At 38.5% G+C, this 13,593-nt stretch overlaps 1 protein-coding gene across 2 annotated transcripts in view; it reads right to left on the bottom strand.

The window, feature by feature from the left end:
- Window positions 1–13,316, bottom strand: part of LOC131322913 (F-box protein At3g07870-like) — a 96,704-nt gene extending 83,388 nt beyond the window's left edge. Inside the window, exon 1 of one of the 2 annotated variants that reach the window (XM_058354500.1) lies at window positions 12,035–13,316. In XM_058354500.1, coding sequence (XP_058210483.1) covers window positions 12,050–13,231 — 1,182 coding nt within the window. In that variant the 5' untranslated portion in view covers window positions 13,232–13,316 and the 3' untranslated portion in view covers window positions 12,035–12,049. The remainder of the gene's footprint in view (window positions 1–12,034) is intronic. The other variant, XM_058354501.1, reaches the window with a different exon arrangement.
- Window positions 13,317–13,593: the final 277 nt, after the last annotated feature.

Raw genomic sequence — 13,593 nt, 5'->3', positions numbered from 1 at the left:
ATTTAAAGAAAGAAAAACACTTCCCCATCTAAAACCAAAATCGTATATAAACAAAAGTACACTTCGCTTAAATCATAGTGAAAATTAAAGTAGCGGCGTGCCCGAAAACTGATCCATAAGCAGCTGAAGATGGAAAGAGTAGTCCCTCGGCTTGTCCTCAACCTCAATTCCGATGCAACCCGGCTGTGATTTTGTTGAAGAATGGACATGATCTGAACAATTGAAGAAATTAGAAACAATAATAGGAGTAATATATTATTAGCACATTCAATATTCAACGATGTACTGATCAGTTTGTTGGGAGAAGTCATCACGGACACCAAATAAAGAAAACAAAATCACGAATGAACGAACTACTCATAAAACCAAAGATCACTTTTCAGCTTAGAAGGACATACACAAACACAACTACTCTAGTCTCTAAATAAAAGATGAAACGGACACGTACGGCGGGTACACGGCAAAACATATGTATGCACATGTGCGTGTGTGTACACAACTACACATATATATGCATATAGTAGTTGTTATTTATATGAACATCCAATCCCGAAACAACCAAAACAAATATGGTTAATTTTATTTGGTCAAAAAAACCCTTAGCCCAAACAATCACATGATCGTACAATAAGAGCTAGTATGATCTCACATTGAGCAATTGATTGGGTCCAAAATTGAACTTCCTCATACTGAATTAATCCTGTTTGAGGATTATGAGATGCAAGAACTTCGCCCCACATTTTATAATCGCGAATATATTTAAAGAGTTTAAAGAGAATCATCAATACGGTTCCGTCTTTCAAAATTTTTATCGGTTGGATTGGTCCAAGTAGCCCATATGATAGCTGAAAATCCCATTTCCAAGTCCAAGACCCTGTACGTATGTTATCTCTCATCACCCACACATTAACATGACTATACCCATGGACATCGAAAAGGTATAAAGACTCATCCAAACCTCCAAGACGCACGATACCATCAATTTGACAAGGCAAGGAGAGAGTACTTCCCAATTCCTCATTCTCCACATCGAAATAGCATAAGACTAATCTCGAAGCCGTGTCCCGGCCTAGCCAATAAAGTGCACCATTCACAAAAACAAAATCAACACCAAGGGACGAATAACGGCGAGGGAATGGTTTTCCGTTGCAACCTCCTCTGCCTATGCTCCTCCATGTATCATCCCTCCCAAGGGTACAAACCTCAAACGATATAATATGGCCTTCACGATATGATATGGTTTCATGATTACATCTCAAGACCTTGTATTCATCACTTAATGGACTAAACCCAAACCCCAATCTTGACCTACTATATGCCCATTTTGGCAGTTTTGGCAATTTTGGAAGGACAAAAGGTCGCCGTCCTTGAAGAATTGGGTTACACACCACAATACCCTTATCGACACGCAAACAAACTAACCCATTGCATGCTCCTATTACTCGTCCTTTATAGCCCTCACGGGGGATGTAAACGTTAGATCTGAATGTCAGGTTTAGGCGGCCTAAACGGGCAAGGACGTCGTTATCAAGCTCGAGAATGCCGAAGTGAGGGGGTTTGGTGGGGATAGGGATGCCGAAGGAAGCGGGGTCGGGGGGGCCATCAGAGGGATGGTAGAGCATAAGACTGAGAGGAGGAGACTCCCTCGAGCTATGCGATTTGGCGAAGTAGGGTTGGAGAATCAGTTTGCGCCACGTCTTGCATACAAGGTTGCATCTAATGATGGACTTGATATCAGGGATTCTTACTAGCATGTTGCAAATTATGTCATCTGGAAGGTCCACCATGGTGGTGGCTGCCATGAGAGAGAGAGAGAGAGAGAGAGAACCCTCACAACAAACTGTGGTGTGGGAGTTTTTTTCTTCTCCTCCTAGTTGATGGGGTAGAACTAACTTCCAGTGCATGAAGAACCCTAGCAAGGATATAGAACGTGCAAAAAAATCGAAAACAGAGTGGGGTTCAAGTTATTGATGATGATAAATAATTAAGGATTCATTAGCCCTAGGGGAGTCCCAGTTTTATTATGATACGGAAACTTCTAGTGACATACCTTGAATAAGTTATTTACGGAGCTGCACGATCTCATCTGCCTATGTTGGTAATCAATGGTCTGGATTATAAAAAAACAAACTCTTCCAGGGAAGAGTTTAACTCTTACCTTAAAATCCAGATCGTTCAAAACACTTTTGGACGCGCAGAATTAAGCGATGTAAACCTACTTTTATGGAAACCTCTCGTAAAGAATGTTTTTTCTCAAACTTATAAAGACATTCACAGATCCTCTCCAAAATTACTTTGTACGACTCGAGGATTTTATTTGGGTGTGTACCTTTATTTTTCTGAATGGTCTGGCTAACAAATACCCCCGAGACACAAGTTAAGGGCCATTAAATATGAAATATTTTTCAACAATAATATTTCATTACTATTAATGCAAGTTTGTAAAAAGAGAATCAATAATGATGTGAATAAGAAGAGGCCCCACATAATTCTCATACCAAAACAAAACTAGCTAGTTCGTCCAATCTATTGCCAAAAAACAAAAACCTATATGTGGGAATATGAGGATACACAACTGGTTCCCAAACAAGCAACTTGTAAAATACTGCAATAATTCTGTGAAAAAAAAGATATTGCAATAAACTTTCATAGCCTAGTACGTCAACGAAAATATAGGATTCAAACCTATATCACTTGAAGACATAAAAAAATGCAACAACAATTAGGGTGGCAAAAAAGGCTCTCACTCTGTTTTGCTTGTAGTATTCAATGTCAGTCCAGCACTCCTCGTTCTTCACCCTGTCGATTCGCCGATCATGCTAGTATGGGCTGGGCTTGAAGGCTGATATAAATGGGCGGCGTAGGGGTGGGAAGTAGAATTTTATTTGAAAATATTGGACAAAAAATTATGCATTCGTCGGGCAGGAATCGTTGCTTCATTTTCTACTTTTTTTCCCCTCCAAAATATGCACAAAGAAATGAAGTTGTCAATTTTGTCAAATCTGCACAAAGAATGTGCTGGACGGTTAGGATTTAACGTTACACCCACCTCATTAAAAAGCTGAAGGATTGAGCACACATAATTGCATTCCTCCTCTCTCCTTTCCAAATCGTTCGGCCTGTCGAACTGGATATTTGTTGCCGAATTCTTCTGCCGCCGGTGAACTCAATCACTTAGCAAATTAGAGTTGGATTAGGGATGAGTTATGTTTGGGAGAGGAAACGAGGCAGAGAAGGGGAAGGAGATGAAGAAGACTAAACCTCTCCACTTGTATCTCAGAATTTTAAGATATGTTCACAGCAAATTTGATTGGTCTAATGGTGGGTTTGAGTTTTTGATATTAGTCTAGGTCTGTGGAGGAGGAAGAATTAGATGGGCTAAGGGAACGGGACAGACGTGGCTATGGATTAAAGACGGGTTAAAGGCAGTGGCCATTAATGGCGATGGCTGAGGGAAGAAAGGGGCGAGATTGACAGTAGTAGGTTATTGTGGTGGTAGATGGAAGAAGAGGAGGAAAGTTCTTAGGTGTTTTTCACATGAAGATGAGTCCTTTATTCTTGACCATTTGATGTAATAGTCTCCACGTGTCTCATTATTAATAGAATTGGAGGATCCTTCAATTTTAGGAGGATTGGAGAGGAGCCGGACTCATATTTACCTTGTTAGGAATTGGCTGGACATGATATAAATTAGGAATGGGCTGGGTGTGATTTTTTTGGAAAGCTTCCGAAATGGAAATGGGAAAAGGGCCAGGGCAGATTACACCCTTAACTTTTTTAGAAGATGACATTAAATGTTGAAGAATATTCCATATTCAATGCCCCTTGACTTGTGCTCCGGTAGCAATTGTTAGCATTTGCCTTTTTCGAATATTTATTAGGGATAATTTCAAAATAGTCTCTGACCTTTCACCAAAAATCAAACAGATGCACATGACCTTTAAGAAATGTCACATAAACACATGTACTATGAAATTGAGGGTTTTCCTCAATTAGGCGTTTCAAGGAGGGAGGATTGTGACCTAGCTAGAGAGATGGAGTTGAGCAAATTGAGGGTCTAAAATTAAGTTGCGGAAATATGAACAAAAGTTTGTGTAACATTTGGAGGCGATTACGTGAAACAAAGGGTGAATGTCCTATTATTCTCTTCACCTCCGACGAAGAAACAAGGGTTGAATGGCACTAATAGAATCAAACCCCCGAACCACCCTTCTCACTCAACACGTTCCACGATAAATTTTTTCACTAATTATTGCTTATATTTCTCTAGCTCTCTATCCCCTTATTTCCTCCCCAAAACTTCCCTGAATACGTGAGCCGAACAAAAATTGCTTTGCACGCAGCGTCGCGACTGCCTAAATTAATGGCACTAATTCTAAATAGTTGAAGGAATAAATGACATGAGTCGTCACATTAACTATTAGTACCCTGAAAATATCTAGCTATTGGATTGCCGATCGGACGACTCGGATGCCATGCGGGTGGTGCACAGCACCAACCCCAGTTCAACAAGAACGATTGACGAGAATAAGCAATCGTAACAACCAGTTTTATTTCTTCTAAAAGGGTCGAAGCAAATTAAACCATTGCACGAACCTAAATCGCTTCTAGTTCATTTATATAGCGGCCAAAACAATCCAGAAGAACCGAGCAAACAAACCTAAAAATTGCAATTTATTGCTACGTTCCATCCAGAAGAACCAAGCAATAGTTGCAGAGCATTGAACCCCAAATGGCTCAAAGACCAAGGATGAATAACCATTTTTGGCGGAGGGTCCAACTGTGATTTCCCCAAGTTCAAAGCACTTATGAGTTCATTCTGTCAACTTTGTTGATGAACTAAAGAGGTCAATAGAACAACCAGGTCTCACTAGCAATGTTTGTTTGTGCGAGTCCTCTCCCACAAACAGTTCTCATCGGCACTAACAGTAATGCCTGTGGGGAGACAAATAGTACCGGAAGGAATTCAAAAAATCATGTAATAACAAAACCAGAATGCAGGATGTTTAAACCGCCTGGGACGTTTGAACCAGAGGAGAGTAACAAAGGCGGAGGCAAGATAATTCCTACTGCGAGGAATTACCCAAGTTCAAGATCTCATGGACCAAGTTCGAAATTCTAATCCTCATGGCTTTCGTGATCTTGGTGATAATTAATTTTAGTGTCCCTGAGGCACCAACTCTCTATATTCTTAAAGTAAACCTTTGGAGGTGGCTCGTATTGGCCACCTTATTTTCTGCAGCCGTGTTATTTATAAATTATTCATAAGCCTGAATATTTTTGTGATAACCTGAGTTATATATGCAGCAAGGTGAGAATACATTTTTGGTATGCTATTGAAAAATCACTTTCGAACTTTTTATAGTTTTTAGCCATATGGTTGATGGTTTTGATTTTCGGATTCCTAAGCCTAATTGAAATAGTAAAGCATAACGAAATGGTATATAACTATGTCATGATGATTTTGTTTGCTACGATGCTTTCCATGGTTTTTTGGATCTCTAAAATTATCAATATTGATATGCTTGTGGTTCTTTTGTATTGAAGAAAAGTATTTTCAAAAAATAAAAATCACATTGTCAACCCAACACACTTTGGAATGCCTTTTGAGACGACCACTAAACCAAAGGTCGATAAACTCAGAATTGTTGGTCTTGCAGCATTGGTTCGTAGACGAAGACGAAAGGGAAGTAACGTTTAATTGGTGATCTGAGCTCTACACGACCAATTAAACTTTACTTTACTTTCCATTCATCTTCGTCTACGAACCAACGCTATAAAAACCAACGATTTTCAATTTACCGGCCTTTGGTGCAGTGGTCGTCTCAAACGGCATTCCAAAGCATATTGGGTTGACAACGCAGTTTTTATTTTTTCAAAGTACTTTTTTCGATATAGAAGATCCTACATCTCAATACTGATAATTTTAAAGATCCAAAAAACCGTGGAAAGCATCATAGCGATCAAAATTGTCATGATCTAGTTATATACCATTCCATTATAATTTACGATTTCAGTTAGGCTTAGAAATCCAAAAATCAAAACCATCAACCATATGGCTAGAAACCATAAAAAGTTCGAAAGTGATTTTTCAATAGCATACCAAAAATGTATTCTCACCCTGCTGCATATATAACTTATGTTATCACAAAAATATTTAGGCTTATGAGTAATTTAGAAATAACACGACTACAGAAAAGAAAGGTGGCCAATAGGTGCCACCTCCATAGGTTTACTCTAAGAATGTAGAGAGTAGGTGCCTCAAGGACAGTAAAGTTAATGATCACCCATATGACGAAAGCCACGAGGATTAGAATTTCTAACTTGGTCCATGAGATCTTGAACTTGGGTAAGTCATCGCGGTAGGAATTATCTTGCCTCCACCTTCGTTACTCTACTCCGGTTCAAACGTCCCAGGCGGCTTAAACATCCTGCATCCTGGTTTCATAAACACATGATTTTCTAGAATTCCTTCCTGTACTTTATGTCCCCACCGGCATTATTGCTAGTGCTAGTCATAACTATTTGTGGGAGAGGACTTGCACAAACAACATAGCTAGTGGGACCGGTTGTTCCGTTGACCTATTTAATTCATCAACGAAGTTGACAGAATGCGCTCGTAAGTGCTTTGATCTTAGGAAATTACAGTTGGAGCCACCGCCAAGAATGTGTTATTCGTCCTTGGTCTTTGAGCCATTTGAGGTTCAGTGCTTTGCAACTATTGCTCTGTTCTTCTAGATTGAACAGAGCAATCGATTGCAATTTTTAGGTAGGTTTGTTTTTTTTTTTTTCTTTAGGATTGAATTTCGAAAGGGTTGTATCGAGTATACAAATATCACCGCTTATGCCACTATCCACAACGCATTGATCAACTGATCTACTGTGAACAGAGAGAAATCCCAAGAACAGTTGGAAAGCAAGAGGTGGAGTTGAACAAGTTGAGGATCTGAAATTAAAGTTGCGGAAATATGAACTTACGCACTTGCAATTGAAGATTGTGGAGTTGGTTAGTCTGCTCAGAATATCCACAAGAATGGTACTCCTTGGGATAGAGACATCATGATATCATCGTTCTGTTTCTTTTCATTGTGAGATTCTCTCTCACCTGCCAAGAAGAAGCAAACAGCACATGGGTTAGTTTGTTTTCATCGAGACATCATGATATCATCTCTATGTATCTCATAAAAAGGGTACCCATGCCAGGAGCGAGGAGAGATTATTCCATGCCCTTGGGCACCGCCACGTAGTGTCCCACACCGTTTTCAACCACATATTAGATGGGGCCGCGGACGGACCCAAGTGGGGTCCTGTGGGGCACATGCTGCCACTTAATTTTGTAAAATAAATACTTACACAAAATTCTGGATCCATTCCTGGATAGGGCATACACACTTATTTTGATCTCACACCAAATTGTGTGATGGAATGAGGTCTTGGGACATTATGTGGCGGTGTCTCAAGGCATTGAATAATTTTTCCATGGGCGAGGGTTTTGTTAGTACTTTTTTTAAAGCCCTTCAAATAAGGAAGGCTAATTTCACTAACAGCCCTCAACTATGAATGTTGGTCACTTAACCCCTCAACTCAAAAAGAAACCATGAAACCTAAATGGAATCCATTTTACGGAAGTGTGAGACATACACTATTTCTGACAATCAGAGAAGGTAGCTAGCATTCATCCTCTTTCGAAGAGGGCGAACAAAATCATTCTCATGGAAGAAGTGACCTGACCAAAATACAATCAACTATCAAAGCCTAAATGCCACCATTAGATGCGGGTGGGTATGGAAGACAAGAATATATACTAGAATAGTTTGTTATAGGGGTGAGCAAAATAACCATGAAACCGTGAATCCAGTCCAAACCAATCCAAACCGAATAATTTGGTTTGGTTTTTTAGTGATGTGGTTAGGTCTTGGTTTAAAAAAAATAAAAACCGTGTTAAATGGTTTGGTTTATGGATTTACGTTAATGGTTCTGGTTCCAAACCAATCCGAACCGTATGATAGACACACACACATATAGTATATAATTTGTTTAGATATACTTAATAAACTTAATTTCCTTATCTAATACTCTATTCCACCACCCTATTCCTTTCTTTCACTTTCAATATTAATTTCCTAAACTTCCTATTCCTACAATTTCATTACGCTAAACATACATGGTTTGGGCTTAGTAAAGTGATTTCCTACTTTTTTATCTCAGTAACTTACTTTCTAATGTATTCTATTCTTATTTAGTTGATTGATGTTAGTGAGTTTTGATGATTTTAATATATTAATTTCAATATAACTTTTAGTTTAAGTTATCTATGCAATTTTAAGTACTTAAAATAGTTTATAGTAATGATATCTCAATTTTAAACGAACCGTGGTTTAAAACCGAAACCAAACCGCCTTTGAATGGTTTGGATTGGTTTGGTTTTATGAATTTTATGAATTGGTTTGGTTCTCTAAATTCATAATCCGTAAATAGTGGTTTGGTTATTGGATTACTATAAAACCAGACCAATCCGATCCATGCTCACCCCTAGTTTGTTAGGGGGAGAGATGTTCCTCTAATTTTTAGGATAGATATTAGGAAACCAAGTCAAAGTGGTTTAAACAACTAAATCCACGTTTAAAGAACAGAAACCAGCCCTTTAATGTCATGAAATATTTAAAAATAAATTCTACACAAGAACCATAATAAGTGTTCAAACCTCATAACCATTAGAATTACAGCAACAAAAATGACACGTTCCCATCGCATAAGTACAGAGAGACCGAAGTCTCAAACTTTACTCAGTCTGCAAAACCACTGTTTTTGTTCGTTTAGGCAGCCTCCTACAGAATTCTATTCATTAAATAATGGTACCCTTTCTCATCACCGGAGCATATATGCCATAAAAATAGGCTCGATGTCTGGTATTTGTGAAGAAGCTTTTACATTTAACCCGCATCTCATTGTATTTCGAAAACTCCGGCATCGATGATGGCTTTGCCATACCCTCTTCCATGGTGTGGGGGAGCTCAACTAGCTTATATATAGCAACTGTCCACAATTTTAGATGGTTTTGGAAGATCATCCTCCAATTCTATAGGGATTTGAGAGGAGGAGATTGCACGACTTAAAAACTTAAAATTGCCAATTCAAAAATATTTTGATATGCTTGGACTCGGTAAATACGTCAAAATCAGTTGGAGTTGGGAAAATAGTTTCTAAACTACTTTGGTTGTAAAATCTCCATAAAAGCAGTACTCGATATCGACTATGGAACAAGAATAAAAGGCTAATACAAAAATAAAAATCCAGTTAAGTCTGTGTTTGGGACTTGGAAAAGAGAACGAGGAGGAATGGTAATTAGGAGGAAAGCCTTGGAACAATATCTTTTTATGCGCTTAGCTTTGTGAAGAAAATAAATGGGAAATGAGAAGGAAAAGAACTTTTCCTTGTTTGATTTTTTTCAAAAAGAACAAAGAAAGTAAAAAAGCCGACTAGCAAATGAAGAGGGGAAGGCTGAGTAGAGAAAATTTTATAAGCGTCAAAGAAGTAACTTTACAAGATTTTCTTTTAGTTTCTAGTCAAGTTAGAAACCAAACTTACGAAGAGAGAAATTCTTATTTTCTCTTTCTTTTCCAAACTTCCAAACATAGCCTAAATCCACATGTTGATTGCCAGATCGTAATGCAGGACTTCTGGTTAATTTTCTTGAAGTTTGCTACTGTACAACTGCATCCGACATATTTCAAGAGCTTAGAACAGTTACCCAAAAAGAGAGAGTTTAAAATGAAACACTGACTCATCGAAAAACAAAAACAAATTCAAAGATACTTCGCTTAAATCATAATGACAAAGTAGGCGCCCAGGAAAAACTGATCCATAAGTAGCAAAGATCGATGGAAAGAATCCTCTTGCCTAAACCTATTTTCAGCCTCAATTCTGATGCAACCCATCATTTGTTGAAAAATGTCATCTGAACAATTGAATAAAAAAACAATAAGGATTCGTAACGCTACACTTCATCAAAAAATAATATTCAGCGCCTTGAGAAAAGTCATGGATGCCAAATGAAGGAAACAAAAACGAATGCACGAAATAGTCGCCAAATCGTCTGAAGGCGGAAATTGTGATTTACAGGGGAAGAACATAATGAAAGCCACAAAATAACCGATCGTGAAATCAATTGGTAGCTGGAGAACGAAAGTCAAAACACAATGACAAGATGCCTAAGTCATCTGTTCAAGCATCATTTGCAAAAAAATTCCTTGATTCAAACAAATGTTACTTACCTTGACTCGTAAAACAATCATTGGATTTTAAACCAAATATGAAATACCCTACCTTTGCCATCTCTTTTTTTTCTTTTTGAATGGCACCTTTGCCATCTCTTCAACACTTAGAAAACACGGTTTCTATCCCTTTCACTGTCCAACTCCAATTTTTGGATATTGACCACTCGTTCAAGTTTCGCACATCATACCATAAAACAACCAAGGAACATCGCAAAGCTTGTAAACCAAATGCCTATAACCAACTGTACTTCATGGCAGTAAAATGCTACAATCACAACATTATTACAACCAGCAAAGCTTCACCTTCTATTGACAAAATCAAAGATCACTTTACAGCTTAGAAGCACATATATGAACACAATAATACTGAATAAATGATGACGCAAAAAAAGACAAGAAAAAAATGATGTGTACCATAATCATATGAGTCCTGAGGCAATCCGTTCCTATAGTTGACCACCATGTTTTCCATTTGTTTTATCGTTTTGAGATTTTGTTTATTTATGGGTATCTCCTCCTTTTGGCACATGTGAATCAAATTGACTAAGTTATTTCATCCTTTCCATGGGTTTAAATTATGTTGTGAATATGGGCATTTCTGTACAATATTAGTTGAAGTAGAACAAGAGAGGATTGAGTTGAGGGAGAGAAGTAAATTAATTGAAGGTTTTGGAGGTTAACAGAGAATTTAAAGAAAGAAAATACATTTCCCCATCTAAAACCAAAATCGTATATAAACAAAGTGCACTTCGCTTAAATCATAGTGAAAAGTAGCTAGGCACGCACAAAAACTGATCCATAAGGAGCTGAAGATCGAAAGAGTAGTCCTTCGGCTCGTCCTCAACCTAATTTCATAAAACCAAAGATCACTTTTCAGCTTAGAAGGACATACACATACACAACAACTCTAAATAAAAGATGAAACGGACACAACTACTCTAAATAAAAGATGAAACGGACACGTACGGCGGTACACGGCAAAACATATGTATGCATGTGCGTGTGTGTGTGTACACATACATATGCATATAGTAGTTATTTATATGAACATTCCATCCCGAAACAACCAAAACAAATATGGTTAATATTATTTCGTCAAAATTAACTTATTCGTATTTCCCCCCTATATTTAGGGTACATAATACCCCAAAATCATTTCATTACTCTACTATGAATCGTCCTTGTCATGTTTTCATCCACGTTTGTTGTCCCCTAATTGACAATAAATAATTTTATTGCATACGCCACATGTACCCGACACATTAATTGTGTGTCCTCAGGGTGCCCAATGCGGATAGGGCAAGTAGTTAGAAGTGTCGGCACTTCATAACGTCTCATAATATATAATTCTGAAACGTTGAACATTTCAAACCAGGCCTAAATATTTCAAAAGCAAACCCCCAGCAAAAATATAATTAAAGTAAATAAATAGATTTTCCGTATATTCCAAACCAGGCCTGAGCATTCAAATATAACCTAGCCTTTAAGGGGAAGATAGTTATTTTTGTCTAGAGAGGATAAAAATGTCAAGTCACAACAGTTATCGTCGCATCATAAAAAGTACTCGTGACTTTATCATTAACCTTTTTAAAATGCACCAATGAAAAAATGAACAACATGCAAGCAATTGAAATGCCATAAGAAGACCATGAAACTACCTTAAAAAAAAAAAAAAACCAACTTAGCCCTAACAATCACATGATCTAGTATACATATGTACAATAAGATCTAGTATGATCTCACAATGAGGTTTTTACCTAGTATTATACCCTTCATAGCAACCATGGTGGGCAGATGAAGCTTGGTACAAGAGCAATTGATTGGGTCCAAAATTGAACTTCGTCATACCGATCTAATCCTGTTTGAGGATTATGATATGGAAGAACTTGGGACCACATTTTATAATCGCGAATATATTTAAAGAGAATCATCAGTACGGTTCCGTCTTTCAAAATTTTTATCGGTTGGATTGGTCCTTGTAGGCCATGACGAAAATTCCATTTCAAAGTCCAAGCCCCCGTACGTATGTAATCTCTCATCACCCACACATTAACATGACATGGCCTATAATAGATATCGAAAAGATATAAAGACTCATCCAAACCTCCAAGTTGCACGATACCATCGATTTCACAAGGCAAGGAGGGAGTACTTCCCAATTCCTCATTCTCCACATCAAAATAGCATAAGACTAATCTTGAAGCCGTGTCCCGCCCTAGCCAATAAAGTGCACCATTCACATAAACAAAATCAACACCAAGGGAATGATAAATGCGAGGGAATGGTTTTCCGTCGCGACCTCCTTCCCCGATGCTCCTCCATGTATCATCCCTCCCAAGGGTACAAACCTCGAACGATATAATATGGCCTTCACGATATGACATGGTTTCATGATTACATCTCAAGACCTTGTATTCATCACTCAATGGACTAAACCCAAACCCCAATCTTGACCTACTATATGCCCATTTTGGCTGTTCTGGCAGTTTTGGAAGGACAAAAGGTTGCCGTCCTTGAAGAATTGGGTTACACACCACAATATCCTTGTCAACACACAAACAAACTAACCCGTTGCATGCTCCTATTACTCGTCTTTCATAGCCCTCGCGGGGGATGTAAATCTCAGGTTCGAATTCCACGGTGGGATTTGGGCAGCCTAAACGGGGAAGGTTGTCGTTGTCAACCTCGAGAATGCCGAAGTGACGGGGTTTGGTGGGGATTAGGATGCCGGAGGGAGCAGGGTCGGGGGGCCCGTCAGAGGGATGGTAGAGCATAAGACTGAGAGGAGGAGACCCCCTCGAGCTATGCGATTTGGCGAAGTAGGGTCGGAGAATCTGTTTGCGCCACGTCTTGCATACATGGTTGCATCTAATGATGGATTTGATATCAGGGATTCTTACTAGAATGTTGCAAATTATGTCATCTGGAAGGTCCGCGATGGTGGTGGCTGCCATGAGATCTAGAGAGAGAGAGAGAGGCGGAACAGTAGATAATTCCGCGATAAAAATTGAAGAGAACCCTAGCTAGGATATAGAACGTGCAAAATGATCGAAAACAGAGTGGGGTTCAAGTTATTGATGATGATAAATAATTAAGGATTCATTAGCCCTACAGGAGACCTGGTTTTATTAGAATACGGAAACTTTTAGAGACATACCGTGAATAAGTTATTTACGGAGCCGTTCGATCTCATCTGCTCATCTTGGCAATGAGTGGTCCGGATTATAAAAAAAAAAAAACTCTTCCAAGGAAAAGTTTAACTCTTTCCTTAAAATCCGAATCGTTCAAAACACTTTTGGACGCGGGAAATTAAGCG

Source organism: Rhododendron vialii, chromosome 4a (genome assembly GCF_030253575.1).
Source record: "Rhododendron vialii isolate Sample 1 chromosome 4a, ASM3025357v1".
NCBI lineage: Eukaryota > Viridiplantae > Streptophyta > Magnoliopsida > Ericales > Ericaceae > Rhododendron > Rhododendron vialii.
This window is presented reverse-complemented; position numbering and strand designations above follow the sequence as displayed.